The following is a 27851-nucleotide window of genomic DNA, read 5'->3' as shown; positions in this document are numbered from 1 at the left end:
AACACATCAGAGAAGAGATGTCACTGCAAGAAGGAAAAGTTAATTTGATTATAGATTATGAGGGCACATGAATGTTTTAAAATAATGATGTGCAAGTATAAATCATTTATAATAAACACTGCAATGTTCCATAAAAACAAGTATTGCCAATTTTGATTTCAAGCTGACTTTAAAGTAATAATATGTGTCCTTTAGGGGGAGACAAGATACAAATTTCGGACTGATGTTAAAACGGGTGTCCTGCTACAAGTTGTTGTACCCGTGACAAGTTTTTTTTTTTTTTTCCTTAGGGCAGCTGACTGTCTATTGTACTGAACAATTATTGGTATAACAAATGTTACAGGGACTTTGAAGTAAGTCAACAAGTGTTGTTTTGGCCACAATGAGAAAGAATTTTAATGAAAAATTCCTTGTAGATGTGATGCACTCTCACCTCTAAAATCTAGAGGCAAGTGCAGATCTTTGAACCATGTCTGCAGCCACTGCTTGTAACAATTAGCTTGTAATGGGGTGAGGTAGTTTGTTTGCATACAGAGCCAGGCCTGTCGTCTCTAGAATAATATAAATTGTTTACCTTCTCTGAGGTATATGATGTTGCTTTGTGTGCTAAAATGCATTGTCCAAATAAGAAAACAAGCAAGTCACATTACCATGGCTTTTGTTCCATCTCCGCATTTTGGAAAAAGGTCTGTTTGCATGTGTGTGCAGCTTTTACATCTGAAAGAGAGCAGTTTGGTAGAGGAACAACATAATAGATCAGCCCTTATATGAACATACAATGTGTTGGTCCAGCATATAGTTCAGTGCAGCACACTAATTATACTGAGAACGGATCTTATATTCCAGAACAGAATATAGCCATTGAGTGACTCTTTTGGAAAAGGGATTAGATGCAATGATTTTTAAAAAATAATTTTCAAGGTAAGTGTTACAACTACTGGCACAATCATGACAATATCATGATTTATTATATTTTTATTTTACAGTATGCTTCCTGTACAATGCTAGTTTTTTATTAATTTATATTTCTTCACTAGGATATTAAAAAATAATAAAGCTGTTGATATTTTTATTTATGCTGTGTATATAATTATATATTCCTTTCATTATTACTTTTAATATCTGGCGAGTTATCACTCTGTGGGCATATCTTTTGACGACCATTCTATAGATCCCAGGTGCCTTGTTAAAGATTTCCCTTCATTATTTATTAATTAATGGCTGGCATCTGCAAGCATAAGGAGGTTCATTACACTAATCAAACACTGCGCTTGTGTGTGACAAAATTGCCATTTGTGTGGTGTAGCCTAATTGCATTAAATTAGATAAGTCATTGACACAGTAACAAGGTAGTTTAACAAGTCAATTCATCTTTTTTTGTCATTGCTTTTACGGTTTTTAAAATGTGGTTTCTTCAGTGACTTTGGAGTTCTTACCCCAAGACAAACAACAAATTGAACATTAATATAAGTAGCAGCAATTTAAAGGGATAGGTCACCCAAAATGAAGATTCTGTCATCATTTACTCACCCTCAAGTTGTTCCAAACTTGTATGAGTTTCTTTTTTTCTGCTTAACACAAAATAAGATATTTTGAAGAATATAAGCAAACAGTTGATGGACTGGACTGACTTTCCATAGTGTGGAAAAAAAATGATATGGAAGTCAATGGGGCCCATCAACTGTTTGGTTACTGACATTCTTTAAAATATCTTCTTTTGTGCTTAGCAAAAGACAGAAATTCATACAGATTTGGAACAACTTGAGGGTGAGTAAATGACAGAATTTTCATTTTTGGGTGAACTATTCCTTTAAAGGGTTATATACAGTATGGATAACTGCACAGTTAAGAGGCTGTTGTTGGAGCCATTTGACATTTCATTGTGGCAAAGATGATGTTTGACATTTATATGTATGGTCTGAGACAATGTATAGATTAGATAACTTAGATAACTCACTTCTAACCATTTCTAACACCACTGAAATTTTATCTAGTCCTCCCCCAAGCCTCTTAATTGTAACCTTACCCAGCACTTGGCCTAGGTGAATAGCTAGGCTTGGATTTAAACAGGTTCATTTAGGGTTTGGGGTATGCATTACGTCTCGCCAGGGAGACTAAGCTATGGGTCTACAGGGGTTTAAGTCTTCTCTTTACTTACCTATACTCTAATATGCATTTAACTCCTGATGAAAGTAGTGCTGTATATATACTGCCGAAAAAAAAATTGAACTGACTTTTAAGAGCGTCATTTAGTAAAACATTGAATCTCTATTAATTAAATTAAAAGTAAAGTCATATGTGTTGTGTATTGAAAATGGATTGGACATCCTCGAAAGAAAGCAGCCCACCCCCTCTTGGACTTGTTTCAAAACATAACAGCTGAACAGCTGATGCACCACAGAGGATTTTTTTTTTACATTACAGATAAGAGATAACCACCTCTTCTTCAAGCAAAGAAAATAAAAAAAATGAAATCATAAAAATAATGTTCAGTTTAAATATTACCTACATGTATAATCACATAAATATGCAATATATGCCTGTGATGGCGAATATCTGAAGCTAACAATGAATGGGGTCACTCTATATTTAGAACTTTTCCGATTAATATTTAATTATTTCTTAGTGAACTGAATACAGACCGGCTATTAAGAATTTATCCCTACCAGTGTCATGAACTCTTGGAATATTAAGTGGTCAACAGAGAGATAATCACACAGCTTATTACGTACATATGTGATTCTTGTCTGTGATAACCACTAAATTTTTTCAGAGCTGACATAAACATATGTATTGAGTAGCAACATATGAGTTGCATGGTAGCATCATAATAATGAATGTTGATACCTGTTTGGATTCTCTCCTGCTCATAAAAATATAGTCAAAAGGTAAAGAAGTAACCCTACCAATAAATCATATATAATTCATGTCAGTCTAAACATTTACAAGCTATATTTATTCTTTGTACAAATAATATACTTTTGTTTTGTTTTATTGGCCTAAACAATGCAAAATCAACAAATCCGAAATTTTTGTTATATTCAATTAATTCAAATGATTTCCATCTCCAAAAGTCCTATTGGGTGGTTGATAACATTGTTTTAAATTAAAAATGTCACTGCTGCAAGTCATGGCTCAATAAAAAAAAAAAAAAAAAAAAAAAAAAAAAAGTTTGGCATGACAGTATCAAGTTACTAACGTTTTATTTGTTTGGTACTCAAATAATATCAAACATTTAACCCACCTCAGATGTGATTGAGGAGACATTCCTCTTCAGTCAGTATCATCATTACCATACTTTTTGGAAATGTCCTCAGACACAGTTTAGTAACAGCTCAGCCAACGTGCATTATTTATACAGGAATGAGCCAAACAGATAATGTTACTCTAAGTCAGTGTAGTTGATACATTTAAGGTGCCCTTCGTAGCTATTACAGGGAGCCCTCGCATACTTTCAGACACATGCATCTGGAGCTATTGAAGGACACTACCTGCAAAACTCAAGAGGACAAAAAGTGTAACTGGAGTACTTTCCCAAGGCATGAAAAAGCTTGTAGAACATGACAAAGGGATGCTGACATTCATGGATGCCTGAGATAAAGAGCCTTTTGTGTGTGGGAAATCTCTTGCCAAAATTAGCACTACAGCCAAGGACAAGACTCGGATATTTCTGAAATGTGAGGAATACACCAGTAAGGTAGAGTCCTGAACAAAAAGAGCTATCAGCATTTTGGCTTTTGTATTAAGTGAAATTTTTACTTGGGCTTACATTCAAGAGAATTATTAGACATAATTCATAACTTTTTTGTTGAACCTGGAATCCACATGGAACATTTGTGTTACTGTTTGAGTTTTTTGTCACTGACCACCCATTTTTGATACAGTGACGTATATTAGCATGACTTTTGGAGAAGGATAAAATGCCACCAAAGAAAGCAGACAAAGCCGCACCTAAGAAAGGTGACAAAGGAAAGGGGGAAGCAAAAGAAGATACAAAGGCAGCAAAAGATGACAAGAAAGGGGGAAAGGGAGGCAAAGATCCTCCTAAAGGGAAAGGGAAAGAGGATCCAAAGAAAGCAAAAGGAAAAGGCAAACCAGATCCTAGTGAATCTGAGGAGGCTTCCGAGGTGGAAAGGAGTGAGGTTGAGGACAGTGAGGCAGTAGATGAAGAGGATGTGCAAAGCGAGGATGATGGTGGTAAAAGAGGAAAAGGGAAAGGGAAAGCTGCACTGAAGGGAGCATCCAAAGCTATGGCAGTGAAAGCTGTAGCTAAGCCAAAACGTGGGCAAGCAGCGGAGCAAGGTGTTGATCCAAAAAAGCCACAACTTCAGCTAGGTAAAATGAAGGACATAAACTTGAAAGGGGCGTCTTCGGCTATTACAGGCTTTGCTGTTCAGGGTCAGCAAAACGTTGAAAAGAAAGAGGATGCAAAAGCTAATTTAAAAGGTGCTTCTAAAGTTCTCACAGGTCTGACAGGAAAGTCCCCATTTTTCTCAAAGCCAGCCCCAAAACAATCAAAAAGAGGGCTAAAAAGCACATCTAGGCTTTTCATGAGACTATCTGGCAGCAAGAAGAAAAAAGGTATGACCCCAAAGGCATTACAAAGTACATCAAAGTTGTTTTCAGGCTTTGGAAAGTCAAAAGCTACAGAAGAAGACAAAAATAAAAAAGAGGAAGGTGGAAGAACATTTTTATTACTCAATATTGGTGGGAAAGCAAATAAAAATGCAGCAGCCACCTCTGGACTGGGAGGCAAATTCAAAGGCTTCTTTGGTAAAAAGAAAACTGGAGCTGCACAATTCAAAAGTAAAGGATGGGCTCTGGGGAAGATAGCAGGAGCAGCAAACTGGTTAACTAACAAATTTATCTCATCCAAAACATCTGGAAGACTGGGTCGCTCTGTTCGTTATGACAGGTCAAGTGTGGGGCAATATCATGGCTATCAGAATGGAGGATATGAATATGATGAGGGTGAGTTCAGCTATGAGGAAGATGACTATGTTCAAAGTAGTTATAGCAGAAATAACCCCCGGGGACGTTATAGGAGCAGAAATCATGACAGCTATGGTGAGGGGCGCTTCAGAGGACCACATCAGTATGACTACTTTGAAGATGACCAGGAATATTATGATTATCCTGAAGATGAGTATGGCTTTTATGATGAGGAGAATGATTATTATGATCCTATGAATGAGGATGAGTATGGCTATTTTGATGAAGACTATTACGATCAGTATCAGTATGATGTAAGACAACCATATGGTTATTATGATGATAGAATCGACTATGATTACAGGCACCAGAGAGTTGATGAATTTGGATACCCTGTTGATGGTACGGAATACTATGATGAAATGGGTTATGCTGTGGAAGATGAATTTGGCTACCCTGGTAATGATGTGGAATACTATGAATATGGATACTATCCAGAACAGTTTGACTATTATGGTGATCAGCAAAATTATTACATTCACTATGATGGTGTTTCAGATGCCACCATGACATATCCAGGTTATCCATATGCATACAATCCAAATCAGTACATATACAATGGAGACACCACCGCAGTTTACCTTGACTCTCAGATGGTTGCTAACCAGCCATTTATGTACACAGTGGAGGATGTCATGGAACCAACAGAACCCTCAGGAATGTATGGTAATGAGTATGTACAAATACCAACAGAAGGAATATTGACTGAAGATTCATTCAGATTCCCAAGACCACAAGTAAAATTGTTTGGAAAAGAAAAACTTGAAATTGCAAGTCCGATGCAATTCACCAGGAATGATGGGGAAATGATGATTCCAGACCAATATGAGAACCAATATGCTTCACCTATGAGCCTTCCTTTATATACTCCACATCAATCAGAAGCTGTACAAAGGTCATTTTCTCCCACGCCTATATTCATTCAGCAAACACCAGCATCTATTATACCACCTGGTAGTCCCATTTTAACCAGAACACCCCAAGTACCATCCTCACCTGTTCTTCAGGCAAGACACTTTTCGTCTCCAATCCCAGTGTCACCTGTCCCAAGTAGACATTATTTTGGACCTGTAGGACTCATACCACTCTCAACACCATCATCTCCGGTTTTGTCAGCAAGGAGATTTGATCCCACTATGGTTGAACCAGTATCTCCCCATTTAGTCTATCCAGATCCTATGTTTCAGAGACATGATTTTCCACATGAAAATGTCCAACCAACAATGAGACAATTTAACAATCTCCCCTCACCACAGCTCTCCTTAAGACAAAGTAATTTTTCACCAGGTCGAAGCAGCCCTCTACCTCGCCAAAGATCTGATATGTATGAGGAAATGCGTCCAAGGTTCTCACCAAGGCAGTCAAGAATGTTTAGCCCAACATCATACAATAATAATGCACAAAGGCAGTTATCTCCCATCCAAAGGAGAAAATTTAGCCCCCCTTCTTCTCCACAACCGTCCAGACGAGCACCATCACCTTTAGCTTCTTTAAGGGGAAAATCTCCAATACCCCAGAGAAAGCCATTTGGTTCTAGAGCACCATCTCCTCTTGTTAATGGAAGAGAGAGTCCTCCAATGTCTCCACGAGGCTCAATGAGAAGGAGAAGTCCTCCTTCTTCGCCTAGACCAACACTGAGACAAAGTTCCCAGGCTAGTCCTGCCCCTCCAACAAAATCTCGTTTCAGGCCAATTGGTAGAAGCAATCAGGACTCTTTTATGTCATCAAGATCTATCAGGAAAAGTTCTTTTTCACCACAACCATCTTTACGGAGGAGAAGCCCTCCACGGTCTCCAACAATAGGCCAACATTCACTAGAGGAGAGCTCACCATACCCACCTCACAGAGCCACATCTCCCTCCCAAAGACAGATGTCTCCGAGACCAATATCCCCCTTTGCCTCTAGATCTCAGAGACCTCTTTCCCCATCACCATCAGCATTTTCTGGCAGAATTCAACATGACCCACAACATCTACCAACTCGTTCCTCTACACGTAGATTCAGAGGATTTGGTGGCAACAAAGTGCCAATGGGAACAGTTAAGCCATCTCCTGTTAATCCAATTTTCCAAAGAAAAAGTCATCATGGCACTCCTCAAATGCAAAACGTTGCTCCGTTCAGATCTTCAGTCCATAATGTACCCATGAGTTCAGGAGCTTTGAATCAGAGTGCTAGATCCTCACCTATCATGTTGGCAAGACAAGGTTCCAGACCAGCAGGTTTTCAAGACTCAAAGAGATTCTTTCCATCTGGAACACCAAATCCACAGAGAGGGTTTCATAGACCTGTTGGGAGAGGGCGTCCTGTTGTGAGAGTACCAATAAGTCCCGTTCCTCTCAGACAATCAATAAGAGGCCAGAGCCATCCTCTTGTAATGAATGCTCAACCCCCTTTTCCACAACATGTTCCAATAAAACGGCCAGGAGTACCTTCACCACAATTCTCTGTGAGACATGTTCCAACCCCATGTCCGTCACCTCAGCTTTCAGTGAGAGCTGGTTCACCAATGTCTCTACGCTCTCCATCGCCGATCCTCTCACAGAGAAATGCTATGCATAATGAATTAATCAATCGCGCCTCACTCAGATCACAATTTCCATTGAGTAGCACTCCTCAGCCTCAGGTAATAACTGAATTTGCCCAGACAGTTGAACAAGGGCCATCTCCTCTACTAACAAATGCTTTACAGAACCCAAATCTTGCTGCTGCTTCGTTCAGTTCACCTTTTCCAAGGTTTAAATCCCCAATGTCACAGATCAACCAAAGTTTATCTCAGAGCTCTTCTCCAGGCTTATCAAATGCATTACAAAATCCACTTCTCCGTAATGCCACTTACCGCTCACCTCTGCAAAGGTCTGCATCTCCTCATTCTATAGTGGCACCTCAAGAGGTTCAGGTAATCAATCAGAATTATTCTCCAATGCTCTCTAATGCATTGCAAAACCCTTACCTACGTAATGCCTCCCTCACTTCCCCACTGCATAGAAGCACATCTCCATATTCTCCCACAGCAGCTCAGCAGGTACCACAGAACATTTTGCAATCTTCTTCAGTATTAACAAATGCACTACAAAATCCTCAATTACGCAGTGCCTCATATATCTCACCTCTTCAGCGAAATACTTCTTTATATGCTCCGGTGATGTCACAGCCTGAACAGCAAACATCAGTATTATCAAATGCACTTAAGAATCCTAACTTAAAAAATGCATCCTATTCCTCTCCTTTACAGAGGAATCCTACTCCTTTCATGCAAGCACAGGATTATTCCTCACATTTGTCAAATGCATTAAAGAATCCAAAACTTCAAGGTGCTTCCTTTCAGCTACCTGATGGATCAATAATATCTAGAAATGCATCCTGTACCTCTCCTTTACAGAGGAATCCTACTCCTTTCCTGCAAGCACAGGATTATTCCTCACCTTTGTCAAATGCATTAAAGAATCGAAACCTTCAAGGTGCTTCCTTTCGGCTACCTGATGGATCAATAATATCTAGAAATTTAGGAGGCCAAAAAGAGGAGGCTACTACATCTGTTCTGTCAAATGCTTTGCAAAATCCCAGTCTCCGGAAAGCAACTTATAGGCTCCCTGATGGTACGATAATGAGAAATGAGCCAGCACAACCAGCTCAATCTTCTTCACCGCTATCCAATGCTCTTCAGAATCCAAACATTCGAAAAGCAAGTTACAGGCTTCCTGATGGAACACTTGTATCCAATAGCACTGATCAAACCGTGGACACAACAAAATCATCACCATACTTGGGAAGTGCTCTACAGAATATTAACCTACGTAAATCTTCCTATAAACTACCTGATAGTACTCTTTTTTCCCGAAACCAACCAGCAAAGCAGTCACCCTCTCCACATCTTTCAAGTGCTCTTCTGAACTCAAACCTTCGTAAGGCTTCTTACAGACTTCCTGATGGAACACTTTTGACTAAGAGCTCTGAACAGGAACCAGAGCAATCAATTTCATCTAATTTGTCAAGTGCATTACAAAATGTTGGTAAGGCCAACTATCGCTTACCTAATACCTCCGGCCTGTTTAAAAAGCCTAAACAAGAGCAAGCTCCCTCTTCAATGATGTCCAGTGCCCTCCTAAACCAAAATCTTCGTAAAGCATCTTACAGATTGCCTGATGGATCAATCATGACAAGAGCTAAACCAGCTCAAAGTGAATCTCCCACTTCACCCTTTCTGGGAAATGCCTTGACGAACGTTAACTTACGCAAAGCCTCCTACAAGTTGCCGTCAACACTGGGACGCTCTCCAGAGGACCCAAGGTACGCAGTAGTGACCCCTCAGATTCAGGGTCAGTCTGGTGAACACTGGGCTCAAAATCAAATAATAGATTTTCATGAGCCAGATGATGTCTGGTCTTCAGAAAGAGTCCTCCCTCATCATACTGTTCAGAACCTCACAAAATGGTCCATGTATAGGGATGAAGAACTGGAGAATTTTGTCGTCCCTGTGTTTCCTGGCCAAGTGACTGATAGCACAGAACCTGCATGGCTACCAAATAGAGAAGGTGAACCTCAAGGGAACTGGTATGACAAGGTAACATAACTTGCATATAGTTACTCTTTATAAGAAAACATTGCTCAGCTTTTAATTGCTGTAGACCTTTCCTGTAGAATTGTTCTACAGTGGAAACAAATACAAAAATAATAGTACAATATCTGTGCCACTAAAATAATACAATTGTATGACTGAAGATTCAGGTTAAAACAATTAGATTAGAAATACTGAAATTTAGATTTAAAACTATGGGTCAAAAATGATGTTGGGCAATGTCATATCAAAGGAAAATATTATGACTTTGGTATTGGCTGGATATTAGACAATATGGACTAGGGATGGATGGATGGATGGATGATTTGGTAATGTATTTAAGTTTGTGTATACAATGCACCAAAATACACCTGCCATGCCAGCTATATCACAACAGCATACAGGTATCATTTCAATAGACCTTAGCCGTAGCAGCATATTTAATTTTTGACAGGAATGAAAACAACGCCATGAGGGACAGAAGTACAGTGTGTTCAATGAATTGTACTATTGTTTAACAACATACCAGTTGCTGATGAAACATCTTTCCAAAAATCTTTCAGTAGACAAAAACAAAATGTGTATGCCATTGCAAAGACTATAAGACTTGCAAGTATATCCCTCACAGCCTCATTTTCATAAATGTAAAATTCAATATTGCGTCTCTACCCTGACTAAGGTCTATAAATAATTATAGTGTGAAATACTAGCTTTATATCATGTTTGGTTTAGGCTTACACATTGTTTACACAATTTTTTGTAGATGTACTCAATTCGAAGTCTGCCCACAATGCTGTATCGTGAACGTGCAGAGGAGGATGGGTTTGAGGACATGACACAGCTTGAGTATGAGCTTATTGAATAAGATAAATGCTATATATAATGACATTGTGTTCACTTTTAAGTGCTTTCATAAAAAATAAAACTCTTTTCAGGGACCTGCATGAAGGTGCTGTGTTGCTGAATTTGAAGAAAAGATTTGAACGCAATCTGATATATGTAAGTCAAATGCAAAGTCTACTACACATGGATAGTACATTCATTAGTTTCTTTATGACTAAAAGCTATCCATGCATTTCTTTAGAACTAAGAATTATGTATTTTAACCACTGGTTAAATAAAATTTTAAACTAAAATTAAAACACTTTTATTCTGTAAGTATTTTAGTACAAAGAGTTTTGAGTGAATTTAAAAAGGAAATTAAACAATGATGCGTTTTGAAAAGCAATGTTGTTTTTGTTTGTCCCAAGACTTACATTGGAAGTATTCTGGTGGCTGTTAATCCCTACAAGATGTTCAACATCTACGGAACAGACATGGTTCTACAACACAAAGGGCATGCACTTGGAGAGAATTCTCCGTAAGTTCTTTCATTAATAAATGCATTAATTAATTCATAATACTTAAGTTTAACCCTTTACTTTAAACTTCAGTAGTATTTAACCGGATGATCGCTTTTTTATCAATGCTAGGCTAATTCCTTATACAGTATTGTACTTTTTTCTTAAATGTTTTGAACTTATCCATTGTGTTTGCAGACATCTATTTGCTATTGCAAATGCCTCATACACAAAAATGATGGATGCCAAAGAAAACCAGTGCATTATTATCAGGTAGGATTAAATTAAGGTAAACATGTAAGATTATCTCACAGAATGTAATATTTTAAATATTTTTTAAAAATATATATATTTGAACAACTAACCTAACTCCTAATGTGTTTTTGGAAAGATTAATTAAAATAACAGACAGAATTCAAATAGCTAAGATAATCTATGTCCTGTCACCTTAAGTAGTCTTTTACACTGATGGAGGCATCAGTGTCAGTTCTACTTGACACAGCTGATCGCCTGGAACACTTTAAACCTAGCTCTGACGGAGATACCTGTAAGGAAAGACTACTGATGTCTAGGCCATGATTGCACCAGCAGATCATGTCTCTGTGAAATGCACCCATGGCTGTTCAGAGTAGCTGGAACGACAGTCCCAATCAAGCATTCAATTTCACTTCTGTCTGATGATCAGACACCTCACTCATTACTTAAGTGCATGGCAAAAGACAAGAAAATCGGTTCCTCACATGCCAAGCCGCATTCTATGCCAATTAAGTAGTTAAACTGGTACTTTAGGGGGTTAGAGTCATCATGTGGTCTAAATGTGCTTATTGTCTTTCAGTGGGGAGAGTGGCTCTGGTAAAACAGAGACCACAAAGCTAGTTCTCCGGTACTTAGCAGCAATACATCACAAACAGAATGTCACACAGCAGGTATGAGTTAAGCTAATCAAATCTTTGAAAACTGTTAAACTCAGTTCATGCACATTTTATAACTTATCTTTTTCTTGTATTTTACTTTTATATGCTATCATACAGATTGAGGTATTGTACTTTTGCGTGGCCTTCTGTTGTTTGCAACCTTTTTTGCATGGCTTGTGGCACTTTGTGATATGCAAGTGTGCAAAAGTTTTTTTAATTACCTATGGAGTATTAAACAATTTAACAGAAGTGGTGAATAATCTATAGAAAGTATCTTCAACTAAAAGAATATCACATGCTTTGCAGAAACAGTAAAGCACTTTTTTTTGGTAGCTATTTTGGATTGCTATATGGAAGATAGTAAATATTAAGACTGGCTGCCAGGCTTAAATCTTAAAAAAAAAAGGCATTTTCTCTTATTACACTGGCAGATTGTTTTGACGTTATAAACAGGTTCAGAAACAAGTGGGGGGAAAAACTCCCAGTGCAGTAAGACAACATACATTTAAAGGGGTAATATGATGGTTCTAAAAAGAACATTATTTTGTGTAGGCCTATTTGGTTTAATGGAATGTGTTTACGCTTTTTTAGGTTAAAAAAGTAATTATTTTAAACATAGGCTACTGTACATTATTGTTTGCTCCTCTGTGCCCCGCCTTTCTGAAACGCGTCGAGTTTTACAAAGCAGAGGTCGTTCTGAAAAGCGGGGTGTGCTCTGATTGGCCAGCGATCCAGTGCATTGAGATTGGCCCAAAAACCTTAAGCGTGTGACTGAAATGTCACGACCCTTACCATATTTGGAACATCAGCTCCCAAAGCAATAATATCCTATGATAATATCCAGGTGATAATGTCGGAACTAGCTTATCAATTCGAGCCCGAATCTGAACCGGAAAATGCAGATGATCAAGCTGATCGATCAACTTTGCAAGCGCGACTGGAACAGATCGTATCAGATTGGTATTGTATTTAATTGGGGACATTACTGATTACAATGATTTACTGTCTTTTTACGCGTTGTGCCGCACTACGGGGGGACAACACTAGCCTCGTGAGACCATCCTGATCTCGCGAGCTTTCAAGGTTTCACTCGCAGATCAGTCTGGATACTTTCCGTTAAAGAAAATTTGGGAGCAGTTCACCAAACGAACGTCCAATCAGCGTTGGCTTTGAGGCGGGTTGAGGTGTGACGCAACGAGAAGCGCGTCAGTTCAGTCTAAAGAACATGTCGGCTTCAGCGGATGAAACTAGCATCAGCGTGGCTATCGAGCAAGTTTTATCGGAATTACAGAGTATTTCTTCACTGAAAGAAGAGCAAAACACTGCTCTGGAGGCTTTTCTCAGAGGAAAAGATACGCTCTGTTAGTACGTCATATGCTTCGTTGATCTGATTGGTTGATTTGGCCCGTCTATCACCAACATAGGCCAATCAGCTAACCAGTATTTTCGCCCCTTACCAAAACTACTTCAACGGAAGGTTTCCAGATGGATATGCGGAGCAAATCCATCTGGCGGAGTCAGGTTAGGACAACACTATGTAAACATAAAAACATGTCTGTTTGTGATCGTAGAAACGACAAGCAAGCGCTACTCATGTACTGCTCAAAACTCGCGTTTGAAACATACTTACAGGCTCTGTCTGTGAGTCAGAAGCGCCAGAATGTACTGGCAAAGATGGATTCAATTGCCCCACTGTTTTATAATTGTGTCCTCTTTTGGAAGGCCAAACAAAGTAGTTTGGCTTTCGCAACGAAAAACACAGTCTCCACGACATGGCGGGTGCCGCCTCAGGGCAACAATAACACAGAGAGAATAGGTGTGTTCGACATCGGCTGCGGCTGGATGTAACTGATCAGCGAGAGTAGCCGCGTGCAGGCGGGGAGGAGCTGCAAACGGAGACGTGAAGTCGGACACTTTCTGGTTCCCGTAGTGACCGCTCACGTGGTGTTTGTATACTTTACCACAGCTGAAGTGAAATAAATTCAATATTTGCCAAATGCACAGATGTTTCAGACACATTTTCATTCAATACTTTATGTAGGCCTACTGCTTCATACTGCATCTGTTTGAACAAGAATAAAGTTCAAAATAGCCACTATCAATGAAGTGGAATCAACGTTTTTTAAATCAGTTTTATTTTGATAAACATAACACAACACATCGCGACTACATGAAAAGAGTGTTTACGGTTATAAAAAAAAAACTGATTTGTGAGCTTTAGTGGAACTAAAGGTGTGAGAATAAACACGAAACGCACGTGATCGTTGTCATGCGGTGAATCCGGCCAATCGTGGAACAGCTGTGTCGTCATCAGAGCTCGTGCAGCTCAGAGCAGCCGCTCTTCAGAAGCTGCGCTGGCTGAGTTCTCCGGCTACTCTCGAATCGCTCTCGCGGTACTTTGATGGCATACGTCACCGTCACGTGGCGTCGGCGCTGTATCAAGTCGGACAACATTTCTAACCGGCATGCACTGCTTCAAGTCTGCCGCCGATCGGTCTGCGCAGAGCTGCATGAAGTCGAACAAGCCTAATAAAAGTTATGCCTTCTTTGCATTTACATTTGGGCGGTGTTATCAAACTCTGGTCCCACATACTGACGTAGATTTGTGGGGGCGTGTTTGAACGAAGCATTTTAGGTAGGCTCGGCTGAGCCTTAAAGGGTAGTTCAACCAAAAATGAAAACTCAGTAATTACTCGCCCTCATGTTGTTCCAACCCCCTAAGACTTTCGTTCATCTTCGGAACACAAATTAAGATATTTTTGATTAAATCTGAGAGCTGTCTCACTCTTCTATTTTATTTGAAACCTGCCGGCCCAGAAAGTTAGTAAAAACACAGTTAAAATAGTCCAAGTGACTATAGTGGCTCAACCTTAAGTTTATCAAGCGACGAGCATACTTTTTGTGCGCAAAAACGTAGGCTCACTCACTATTGTCCGACGCTGGTCATGAGTGTGATGCTGGCCAATAGTGAGCCTACGTTCTGACGTAGCGCTGCGCTGTTACACTATGTCAACTCACTCAGAGGCCCACATCGAAGAAAACAAATAGTTGAATAAAGTCGTTATTTTTTTATTATTATTTTTTGCGCACAAAGTATTCTCGTCGCTTGATAAACTTAAGGTTGAGCCACTGTAGTCACTTGGACTATTGTAACGATGTTTTTTCTAACTTTCTGGGCCGGCAGTAGATGAGTGAGACAGCTCTCGAATTATTTACAAATATCTTAATTTGTGTTCCGAAGATGAACGAAAGTCTTACGGGGTTGGAACAACATGAGAGTGAGTAATTTTCATTTTTGGGTGAACTAACCATTTAACTTTTACAAAGAATATCTCTTTAGGTTTGACATTATGAACTTTGTAACTCTACAGATCTTATGTATGCACTAACAGCTACTTAACACACTAAAGAAAAAGGAAAACAAATAATCGCATCATATGACCCCTTTAAGATACAATCTATGAACACAAGTCTCATGCAGTGTTGCTTCTCAAGTAAATGTATCTTGTTTTAAGTATTTTAGATAGTTTAACATGAAAACAAGACAAAACTATTAATAATATGTTTGTGTTTTTTGCAGTTATTATTGCTACATACTTCTCACATATTAATTTATGGCATAATCTACAGATTCTTGAAGCAACGCCTCTTTTAGAGTCTTTTGGAAATGCCAAAACTGTACGGAATGATAACTCCAGTCGATTTGGGAAATACATGGAAATATTTATGGAAGAGTAAGTTTATCAATTCCAAATCTCTTTACAATGTTATTGATACACCTATAAGGAAACAGTGAACACTTATGGAGTACATTTACAACTGAAAGAGGATAACAGGATCAAGATTCACACGATGCTGGTTAAAATGACTGTATGTTAGAGTACATGGGTTAAGTTGCAAATAATTACATATTAATGCTTGTCTGATTTTCCTGCTCCCAAACAGAGGGGTAATCAGCGGTGCCATAACCTCACAGTATCTACTTGAAAAGTCCAGGATTGTGTTTCAGGTATTCTTCATAATGCTCATAGATATTTAAAATAATAATTTATTAAACAAATTCTTTATAGACAACCACAATGTTAATTTTTCTTTCTCAGGCCAAAGATGAAAGAAACTATCACATTTTTTATGAGATGCTTGCAGGCCTTCCTTCACAGCAGAAGCAGTCTTTCTACCTTCAAGACGCCGAGACGTATTATTACCTCAATCAGGTGAGACCATGGTTTAATCAACTAGATTATTATAGCAAAAATAACTAAACAAAAAAAAAAAATCCTCAAAAACTAGACGGTTGTTCTCTTTCATGGATGCTCTATTTGGTCGCAAGGGTGGAGACTGTGAGATTGTTGGCAAGAGTGATGGGGAGGATTTCCGCAGGCTCCTAAGTGCCATGGAAATACTTCACTTCAGTGCTGAAGATCAGAACGGTATCTTCAGAGTCCTGTCTTCCATCCTTCACTTAGGAAATGTCTTCTTTGAGAGATATGAGGTACATTGAAACTCAAAAAAATGGTTGCATCCTCCTCACTTGGATTCCCCTCATGTTGCTGCACTATAATGCTCTATTTCAGTGGTGTAATGCAATAAGTTCGATTTTTTTTTTTTTTTGACAGACTGAATCTCAGGAAGTGGCATCAGTTGTGAGTGCTCAGGAGATCCGAGTGGTGGCTGAACTTCTACAGATTTCCCCAGAGGGTCTACAGAAGTCCATTACTTTCAAAGTCACGGTAAAAAAAAACTGCCTGATAATGTCTTCAGTACTAGATAAAAGATTCACCTTGTACATGACAAGAGATAATGCAGGTTGATTTTTTTGGATATGTTATAGCCTTTATTTAGTGGTATTGGCATGCTATCCATGCAGAACTATACTCACATTACCCACTTTTAAGGCCAATTTCACACTGCATCGACAGATGCCGACCAACAGCACCAGACACGTTCGTTGGATTTTATCGGATCAGTGAGTTTGTTGTGCTGGTTTTCACTGATTGAACTTATTCAGTTGGCATTTGTCGGGTTGTGGAATGTCTAAGAATGTCTGAGAAGTGACACACTGTAATCTGGTTATTGTCCGCATTGTTCACTGTCTGTCGGTGCAGTGTGAATTGGCCTTTACTTGCCCATGTCATATCTTAGCAATCCTTTATAGACAGTGTAAATTTCATATCATCCGTCAGCACTTAAAATTAAAACAATATACCTAGTTTGTCTTCCTCTTATCCAATTTCTATAGGAGTACCTTTATTACAGCACCAATATAAAATATACTTATTAATTATTATATAAACTAGACTCAAAACATTTGGACACTTAAGCCACGTTTAAAATGTGTTTTTATTGCATTAGGTAATAAAATTATCCTTCCACATTATTATCTTGTTGTATTAGATAATAAAAGAGCAAATCAATGCAAAACCATTATAACTAACTTTTGCAATGACTTTTGCACCCAACTGGTGCCATTGGAGATTTTTACTAAGTAGGAAGTCAGCTCCCCCAAGTTCACACAGATGTAGTTTATCAAAATAACTATAAACATGCTACACTGACGAATGACAAAGTGTCAATTTTGAACAAACTTCTTGTTTTTAAATGTTAGCTTGAAAGTCTTTCTCTACACTAGATGATACTTGCATTGTCATACTTTGTCATATATTTTCAAGTGTGACAATATTTTTGCGACCACTGTATATTGCGTATTTCAATATACAGTGCGTATACACCTGGATTTGCGTATCTGTTTGAGACAGACTGGACTCGAGGAAATCAACAGGAAGTGTCCGCATCTCACCTCTAGACCTTACATGACCTCCTGGCAGAACTCACACATCAAGGCCCCATGCCAAGTATCAACACACTGTTAGTGAAGGTTTTATCATTACATCAGTTTCATTAAAGTCCTTTGGAAACACGATCCAAATGCCAACACTGTTCAATTTGAAGGCACCAAAAGATAGCCGCAAATGGTGCGTATTAGCCCCAATCCCTCATATAGTATAACATGGCAAGCTGATTATGGCAGGGCAGCATGCCATATCCCTATGGCAACCAGTGTAACCCAGTCAGGGAAAACCCTGGGCAGAAACAGACATCAAGAGGCCTTAAAGCAATTTGAGGCTCCCATCATAGACTGTGTTACAGTCCTAAGGGTGTAGCAGGTACCATTCAACCCTCTGTAGGGGTGCCACCAAGAGGTCTGTCGAAGTATTAACCTGCTAACCAGTTCACCACAAACACAGTAAACTTGTTATTCCAAAACCTAAAAGGCAGTTCTACCGTGAATACAATGTGATCAAAAGGACTGTGAAACAAAATATCACTAGAGAGCAACAGTGGCTGCACGCCCACTTTTTCAGCAGCCTTGGTTCCACAAGTATTTTTTCCCATTCATTTCTAGGGAATTTTTTATAGCTTTTACATTTAACAGCCTTAATGAGGGAAACAACTACAATTTCATGAAGCATAATTAATGAAATAATTGAATGAAGAAATATAAAAACAATGGAGAAATATAAAATTGTTACATTTATAGATGTTTATCATATATAAAGAAACAATCTATTTTAAAGGGTTAGTTCACCCAAAAATTATGTCATTAATTACTCACCATCATGTCGTTCCAATCCCGTAAGACCTTCATTCATCTTCGGAACACAAATTAAGATATTTTTGATGAAATCAGAGAGCTTTCTGATCACAACTACACATACTCCCCCCAACTGCAACGTAATTGCAACTTTTAAGGCCCAGAACCTGGAAGTGCTGCACTGTGTTTACAACATGAACAGCGCCAGAGACTGACACCAGAAGAAATTGTTGAAAATAGTGGTTCATTTTGTTTCGGGTTTTTTTTTGCACACAAAAAGTATTCTCATCGCTTCATAAAATTAAAGTTGAATCGCTGTAGTCACATGGACTATTTTAACGATGTTGTTCTGCCCCTGCTTCTGTGTGTGTATTGTGCGGCCTAGCCTTTTACATCAGCTCGGCAGATAGTTAACAGTTTCCCCAAGACAAAGAATGAAGCTTGCATATCCTTTCCAAACTTTACTCAGGAAGCACTGTAAAACTGCAAAGAACAATACATTTTAGTATTTCATTCGAATACAGTTGTTGTTCAAAAACAATATTGAAATATAGTCTGTTAAACATAAACAAATGCGCTAGCTTAATGCTAACTTCTATGGAAAATTACATTACGAAGCTAACGTTTAGCATATGTGATCAAAATACACATTTAGAACGAACTCAAACTTCCTTAAAGGATTTAATTTCTAAAATTCTTAGTGCTAAATGTCAGGATAACTGTAACAATTCGTACTTACAGGCAAACGTGTATTCAGGCCAAATTAAATCCAGATAGAAAAAGACCGTCACTAAACGTGACTGTTTACTTCACCAAGAGCCATAGAACTGACACGTAAAAGTACAACGTAAACATTACGCTACATCAGGAGTCACCACAAGAGGTCTCTCTTTCCCCAGATAAACATAACATAACATAACACTCCCCGCTTGTTATAATGTATAATAACACTATTCCCTTTTTACAAGTAGAACAACTTCTGAGACAGGTCTAGAATACACCCGCTGAGTACCCTGTCTGCCCACCCTCACGTCCACTTTGCGAACTTTAGAGTCTTTGCTAGGAATAGCATTCACCACCACTCCGACAGGCCATTCATTCCGCTTGACCTGTGCATCCTTGAGCAGCACAACATCTCCTTCGCTCAGGTTTGGCTTGTCCACGTGCCACTTTCTCCTTGGTTGGAGTGACACCAGATATTCTTGACGCCAGCGTTTCCAGAATGAGTCGGCCAACGCTTGTACTTGCTTCCACTGTTTGCTGTATAGGTCTTTAAGGTCATACTCTCCCGCTGGTGGGAGCACTGGGTCGACTTTCTGTGTTAGCAGCATGGCAGGTGTGAGCACTGTGGGCATGTCTGGGTCGGATGACACCGGAACAACGGGTCTAGCGTTCATAATGGCCATGACTTCAGACATGAGCGTAACCAGAACTTCATGAGACAGGTGGGCAGTGTTTGTCTGTAAAAGCAGTGCATCCAGTATTCTCCGGGCAATACCTATCATGCGCTCCCACACTCCACCCATATGGGAGGAGTGGGGAGGATTAAAGGTCCAGGTGGCTCTTTGATCATAAAGGTAGGCATTCAGTTCATGGTCATCAGATTTGATCCGAAGCTCCTTGCATGCCCCTATGAAGTTTGTTCCCTGGTCAGAACGAAACAAGCGAACAGGACCACGGACAGCTGTGAATCTTCTTAGTGCATTAACGAAGCTTGAGGAGGACAGAGACTCGAGCACTTCGATATGCACGGCTCTTGTTACCATGCAAGTAAAGATGACTGCCCAGCGTTTGTTCTCTGCAATGCCGCCGCGAGTTCGTCTTGAGCTTATGGTCCATGGGCCGAACACATCGACACCTACATTCGTGAATGGAGGACCAGGGTCGAGTCGTTCAGCAGGTAGGCTTGACATTTTTTGTTCTTCCATTCTTCCTCTCAGCTTATTACAGGTCACACATCTATGTATGATGCTTGACACCAGTCTCTTGCCACCAATCAGCCACAGTCCAGCAGAGCGAACAGCACCCTCTGTCAGATGTCTTCCTTGATGAGCGACCTTTGCATGGTAATGCCTCACCAATAAGGTTGCTACGTGGTGCTTTCTGGGAACAATGATTGGGTGTTTCTCTTCCCAGGGTATGTCAGCCAAAGAAATGCGTCCTCCAACTCTCAGCAGGCCGTCCTTGTCCACAATTGGATTCAGTTTCCTCAGAGGGCTTGACCTTGGAACGACTTCACCTCTGGAAAGGCATTTCATCTCTTCCGCAAACGCATCGTGTTGAGCGTTTCTGATGACTATTAGTTTTGCTTGTGTAGACTCATCCGTGCTGCTGAATGAGCCCTTTGCACAGGACCTGGCCTTATGTATGAGCTTAGTAACGGCTCGAATGAGTGACTTCCAGCTGGAGAAGTGCTCAAATCGGTTTGATCCCAGCTCGACTTTGAAGGCCTTGGTCATGAAAGCTTGGATATGTGGGCGTACGTCTGCGTCTGCTTCAGGGTCGATGAGCTCAAACTCCTCTGGCTGTGGGGTGCCTTTGGCTAAGAAGGCTGGTCCTTTGAACCAGTTGGTGTCTTTCAACATGGCTGCCGGCACTGAGCGAGTCCCATGGTCTGCAGGGTTGTGTTCTGTGGTGACAAAGTGCCATTGTTCCGGGCTTGTAGACTTTCTGATGCGAGTGACTCTGTTGGCGACATATACATAGAATCTTCTACTTGTGTTGTTGATGTAGCCCAATACAATACGGCTGTCTGTGTAGAATGTGATTTTGTGGATGTCTACGTCGAGTTCTTCTGTAATTAAGTCTGCCATTTCAACAGCCAAGACAGCAGCACAAAGCTCAAGCCGTGGAACAGTGTGCGGGGGATGCGGAGCCAGCTTTGCCTTGCCCATGAGGAATCCAATGTGAGTGTGTCCTTTTTTATCAGTTACTTTGAGATAGGCCACTGCTGATATGGCCATTGTGGAGGCGTCGGAGAAGACGCAGAGTTCTCTGTGTTTTGTGGAGCACAAGGAAACAGACACATAAGGTCTTTCAATCTGAAGCTGCTCAAGCTCACAGAGTGAGTCCGTCCATATTCTCCACTGTTCCTCTTTTGGCGCTGGCAGAGGAGCATCCCATTCAGCTTGTTCAGCAGACAGTTCCCTGACTAAGGCCTTTCCTTTGATTGTGACTGGTGCCACGAGCCCTAGGGGGTCGTAAAGTCCATTAACTGTAGACAGGATTCCCCTTCTAGTAAATGGCTTCTTCTCTCTAGATACACAGAAAGTGAACGTGTCTGACTGCAAGTTCCAGGTGAGTCCCAAACTGCGCTGCATTGGCAAGGGGTCAGCAGTTAGCTCTAGATCCACAAGGTTTTTTGCCCGCTCCTCAGGGAGAAAGGCATCCATCACAGCACGGCTGTTAGAGGCTATTTTATGTAGCCTAATGCTTGACTCTGCTAACATCTCTTTTGTGCTTTTCAGTACGGCGATGGCCTGTTCGTCGGTGGGAAATGAGGAAAGCCCATCATCAACATAAAAATTTCTCATGACGAACTGTTTAGCTTCATTGTCCCGTTCCTTTCCTCCGTGCAAGGCTGCTCTTCTCAAACCGTAGATGGCTACTGCAGGGGAAGGAGAGTTTCCAAAAACGTGCACTTTCATGCGATACTCAGTGATGTGTTTGTTTGGGTTGTTGTCTTTAAACCACAAAAATCGTAGAAAATCACGATGTTCTTCCTGGACAATGAAGCAGTAGAACATCTGCTGTACGTCTGCAGTTACTGCTACAAGCTCTCTGCGGAAACGCATGAGGACCCCCAGTAGGGTGTTGTTCATGTCAGGCCCACTGAGAAGAACGTCATTAAGGGAGGTGCCTTCGTGTTTCGCACTGGAATCAAACACTACACGTATTTGGTCCTTTTTCTGTGGGTGATAAACACCGAATATTGGTAAGTACCAGCATTCTTGTTGTGGCCTCAACGCTGGGGCAGGCTCTGCTTGGTCAGCATCAAACATTGCTTGCATAAAGTTGAAGAAGTGTTCTTTCATGCCATGTTTCTTTTCTAGCATGCGACGGAGGGAGGCGAGGCGATTGACAGCATGTTGTCTGTTGTTGGGCAGACGCGACCTGTTTGGCTTGAATGGCAGCGGAGCTACCCAGCAGTTTGCTTCGTCTATGTAGACCTCCTTATCCATGATGTCAAGGAACAACTCATCTTCAATGGACAGGCCAAGCTGATCGTCGCGCTGTGTTCTTCGAAACACGTCTCTGCCCAGGCTATCTGCTTCATTGACTGCATACGACACACATGGATGGGTGTGGGGTGTTACAGCGCTGTCAATCTTCTCTCTGACCATTAAGTTGCTGGTGCATGGATTGAGGATGGAATGGCGTCCGCTTATCAGCACACTGGTTCTGAAGACGCTGGCAGTAGTGGTTTTATGTGCTCTTCCCAGACACACATCTCCGATTACCACCCATCCAAGGTCGAGTCGCTGGGCAAACGGTGCGTTGTGTGGCCCATTACATTGTTCGCACACTTTGTGCAGTCGGATTATGTCTCGCCCAAGTAGAAGAAGGATGGACGCTTTGGGATCCAGGGCTGGGATTTTGTCTGTCAAGTGTTTGAGGTGAGGATGATGTCTGGCTACCTCTGGTGATGGTATTTCAGACCTGTCGTCTGGCAGCATGTCACACTCAATCAGAGTAGGCAAGGGAATGTGGATGTTGCCGTCCACTGACTCCACTATGAAGTTGCTGGCGCGTCGCCCTGCTGTATCTACAACTCCTGAGCATGTCTTCAGAGTGTACCTCGACCCCGCACCTTGAATTCCGAAATGCTCAAAGAATTCTGTTCTTCCAAGAGACTTATTGCTCTGCTCATCAAGGACAATGTAGGTCTTCATGGCTTTGTCTCTTTGGCCAGCAGGATACACTAAGGCGAGACAAATTTTGGAGCAGGATTTTGACATGTTCACATTCCCACAGATTTCTGTGCATTTGGACGTCACAGACGGAATGGCCTCCAACGGCTGCCGCTCCCCGCTGTGATCCACGGTACTCACGTAGACATCAGTTTTCCAAGGGGCGGGCCCTGGATGTAGCGCTGATGGGTGTTTGTCGCTGTTGCACTCCTGGCACAGCAGAGCCCTATGACAGTCCTTAGCCACATGAGTGGACGAAGCACAGCACCTGAAGCAGATGTGTTTTTCTTTCAGATACGCTTTCCTCTCCTCAAGAGTTTTGTTTCTGTAGCCACGACATTTTCTCAATGGGTGAGGTTTGTTATGTAGTGGGCACTGTTTGTCGGGATCCTCTTGTTTCATGACTGCTGTTGTATTATCGCTGTTGCCGCCACTTTTTGAGATTTCAGTCTTCCTCACAGCAACTGATGTTCTCACGTGATGACTGGCTGGCTGGTAAACACTCTTTTCTGGCTTTGCTGCACACCATGCTCCTGTTATGCTGGCAAAGCTAGGATCGTTGCGTGTTTTTGCCTGTTCACAGACAAAGTTGACGAAGACTGCAAATGGAGGATATGGCACCCTGTGCTGCTCCTTGTAACGTGATCCTACAATAATCCACCTCTCTTGTAGGTTGAGAGGGAGTTTCTGGACTATTGGGCTTACTCCACGGGAGGTGTTGAGGTACGAGAGACCAGGTAAGTATCCATCTGCTCTGGCTGCTTCAAGTTCCATGAGAATGTCTCCCAGTTCTCTTAGCTTGTGGTTTTCTTTGGCTGAGATCTTAGGAAATTCTTCAACTTTTTTCAGAAGAGCATTTTCAATCACCTCAGGTGAGCCATAAACGTCTTCCATTCTTTGCCATAACATCCTAAGGCCTGCGGGTGCATTGTGAATGTGTACCGCTCTGATCCTTCTAGCTTGCTCAGATGACGAGGGCCCAAGCCATTTGCATAGCAAATCAAGTTCCTCTCCGGCAGAGAGTTTCAGGTCATCAGTAGAGCTGACAAAAGACGCCTTCCAGGCCCAGTAGTTCTCCGGCTTGTCATCAAACTTCAATAGGCCTGAGCTCACCAGCTCTCGTCGCATCAGGTACTTCCCTAGATCTGTTGCAGCCATTGCACTGGATGGGCTTGTGTTGTACATAGGGAACGACTGTGTGTAGTAAGACTGGGGAGGCTTGAAATCATCACTGGTCTGTTTCACATTGTGGGAGAGCTCTCTGTAGCTGTATGATTTTCTCTGTGCAGTGCTGGTTACCTGATTTGGGGTCCAGATGGGTTCTCCTTTGTCCAAGTGGTGTTGATTCAGTTCAAGAAACCCGTGTTCACTGATTTCACTTGGTGACGCGTTGTCCTGATTCTCACATTTGTTTGCTTCACCGCTGTCCATGTAAAGCTGGCGCACTGGTGAATGTGAGGCCATCTGTGGTCTTGCATCTGATTGTGAGACTGTATTCGAATTTATTGTATTAGCTGCTTTTGCACTCTGATAAGGCTGATGACCTGGATGTATAATAGGAATCTGCATTGCAGCATTTCTACTATGAATCTCGACTGGAGTTAGAGGCACTGTGTTTTTTTTTATTTGCTGAAGTGAATTTGACAGTTCATATTCTTCCTCAGCAGCTGCTTCAAGACTTTCTGCTTCGGCGTTAGCAGCAGCCGCCGCTCTTGCTAATTTCAGCTCATGTAAACTGGCGTTTAGAATGGCTTGTTGTTTTATTAGCTCTGCCTCTTCTCTAGCAAATGCAAGCTCCGCACGTGCAGCTTCTGCTTTGGCCCGTGCTTTCAATGCCATAGAATTAGCCACAGATTGTCTGCTGGTTCTTGAGCAATTAGATATTTGTGATCTGGTTTCTAATCCATCAAAATCCTCTTCTTCTATTCTGTGTGCCATGATGGCTGCTTTTAGATGATTTTCTACTTACAGATCGACAAACGCTGGCCGTTGGAAGAGATGCCTTTTTACTGTTCTGCCCCTGCTTCTGTGTGTGTATTGTGCGGCCTAGCCTTTTACATCAGCTCGGCAGATAGTTAACAGTTTCCCCAAGACAAAGAATGAAGCTTGCATATCCTTTCCAAACTTTACTCAGGAAGCACTGTAAAACTGCAAAGAACAATACATTTTAGTATTTCATTCGAATACAGTTGTTGTTCAAAAACAATATTGAAATATAGTCTGTTAAACATAAACAAATGCGCTAGCTTAATGCTAACTTCTATGGAAAATTACATTACGAAGCTAACGTTTAGCATATGTGATCAAAATACACATTTAGAACGAACTCAAACTTCCTTAAAGGATTTAATTTCTAAAATTCTTAGTGCTAAATGTCAGGATAACTGTAACAATTCGTACTTACAGGCAAACGTGTATTCAGGCCAAATTAAATCCAGATAGAAAAAGACCGTCACTAAACGTGACTGTTTACTTCACCAAGAGCCATAGAACTGACACGTAAAAGTACAACGTAAACATTACGCTACATCAGGAGTCACCACAAGAGGTCTCTCTTTCCCCAGATAAACATAACATAACATAACAGATGTCTTTACTACCTTTCTGGGCCTTGAAAGTGGCAATTACGTTGCAGTCTAGGGGGGGGTCAGAAACCTCTCGGATTTCATCAAAAATATCTTAATTTGTTTTCCGAAGATGAATAAAAGTCTTACAGGATTGGAACGAGATGAGGGTGAGTAATTAATCAGAATAGACAGAATTTTCATTTTTGGGTGAACTAGCCTATCCTTTTAAGTCTATTACTAAATATGCATATGTAACAGAGGCCAGCTAGTAGTCGCTACTAGCTGGCCTCTGTTACACATGTATACAGTATACATTTAAGTAGTTTGAGAGCATAGGGAGAGTAACTCATTTACATCATTTGCAATGTTTCATGGGAGTGGTTGGGCACTAAAGTGTTTGATTCTCTGATAGTGGTTTAGTTTTTAACCATGAATTCCACTGTTGAACAGGATTAGTGCAGGCTGATGGCTTAAAACAAAAGCATATATAATCTAACAACTTCATAGCTCACAGTAGGTCTGTCTTTAGAGGTTTATAAGTTATCGTTCAAAATCCCCAATGGAAGAAATGCATGGGATTTTTATTTCCAGAACCTTACTGTTGAACTCTATAGATTCAAATCCTCAATCAAACAGAACAATGTTATGACAGATTATTTCAATCTAATTATTTATTAAATCAATTCATGAAAAACCTAGGCCCAATAGTAAAATCTCTCAAATGTGTCAATCAAACCAAATAGAGAGCTTATTTAAATAGAATTCCTATTCAAACCTGATATGTCTGAAACTATCCAATATTCCACACCAACAAAGGTAAAGTGAGGGTAAAGTGTTTTAAGTTCCATCTGATCATTCCTTGTCCAGTAAAGTTTCTGTAAATAAAGAAGAATCCAGGGTTTTTAAGATGTTTCCTTATAAACTACCAATTGTTTCCATTCCACATATTTTCCATCTGAGGTATCAAGAGCTGATTCCTCAACCTTCCTCTGGTGGAGACCATCAACATGTCCGTGTTCTGTTTCAGCATCTTTCCTCACATCAGATCCACATCAATTCCTGATCATTGGGAAAAAACTTTTATATGATCCTTTACACAGCATCTTGTTTCAGATCAGCCTTTGTCTCAGTCTTGGTCAGAGCCAGTGCTCATCAATGTTCACAGTCCCATTGCCATGTTAAAATGTGCTTAGGCATTTAGACTACTACTCATGGCTGCAAGTGAGACACCTTTGAGGGCCCTTCAATGTAATTTAGCTGATTCTTTTCATTAAAGGAACATGTACTCTCTACGTAACAGGAGAAGGCCATACTCAAAGTAATTTCCCTTTGTCCAATTGAATTGAATGGGGATCTCATGCTACCAGGCTTTTCTTATCTGATGAAAACATTAAGCCCTGCTTTCAGACATTGACACCAGGTTTTTATCCTGCTAAGAGACTGATCTATCCAAGTAAAGTGATTGGTTTCCAATAAAAGTGGTGTGTTTTATTATAACAGAATGTCCCAGTTCACCCCTTTCGGATTTGCTACCAGTATTTCTGGTATTTCAGTAATTCTGTACTTTCTTAGGAAACAATGAGGGAGAAGATCTACACGCCCCTGACTGTTGAGAGTGCAATTGATGCCAGGTAGGGAAACTCCTACAAAGCATTTCTATATGCTTACACTTAGACTTTGCTAATTTCCAAATAAATAAGTAAATAAATATTTCAAAATAAAATAATTGGAAGATGGCTTCCAGCACGGAATACAAAAATTAAAAAAGGTAATCGCAACTTTTTTATCAAATTTTTTTTTCACAGTTACGAATTTATATTTCACAATTTTTACTTTTTTCCCCTCAGAATTGAGAGTTAAAATCTCACAATTCTTACCTTGTCTTGAAATTCAGAGTTTAGAACTGGCAATTCTAACTTTTATTCTCAGAATCGGAAAATGCAAGAACAAAAATGTCAGAATTGTGATATACAAATTTGT

General features: G+C 40.5%; 1 protein-coding gene across 1 annotated transcript in view; it reads left to right on the top strand.

The window, feature by feature from the left end:
• The window catches only part of myo15aa (myosin XVAa), a 69377-nt gene that overhangs the window by 10101 nt on the left and 31425 nt on the right, over positions 1-27851 (top strand). The window contains exons 2-12 of the mRNA XM_056261618.1: positions 10312-10394; positions 10484-10547; positions 10799-10908; positions 11087-11161; positions 11724-11814; positions 15433-15536; positions 15748-15811; positions 15903-16016; positions 16133-16294; positions 16419-16532; positions 27444-27502. Coding sequence (XP_056117593.1) covers positions 10312-10394; positions 10484-10547; positions 10799-10908; positions 11087-11161; positions 11724-11814; positions 15433-15536; positions 15748-15811; positions 15903-16016; positions 16133-16294; positions 16419-16532; positions 27444-27502 — 1040 coding nt within the window. The remainder of the gene's footprint in view (positions 1-10311; positions 10395-10483; positions 10548-10798; positions 10909-11086; positions 11162-11723; positions 11815-15432; positions 15537-15747; positions 15812-15902; positions 16017-16132; positions 16295-16418; positions 16533-27443; positions 27503-27851) is intronic.

Source organism: Rhinichthys klamathensis, unplaced genomic scaffold (assembly GCF_029890125.1).
Source record: "Rhinichthys klamathensis goyatoka isolate OS25496 unplaced genomic scaffold, OSU_Roscu_1.1 h1tg000184l_1, whole genome shotgun sequence".
In the NCBI taxonomy this organism is placed as follows: domain Eukaryota; kingdom Metazoa; phylum Chordata; class Actinopteri; order Cypriniformes; family Leuciscidae; genus Rhinichthys; species Rhinichthys klamathensis.
Note: the sequence above shows the minus strand (reverse complement) of the source record. Positions and strands in the feature narration are given on the sequence as shown.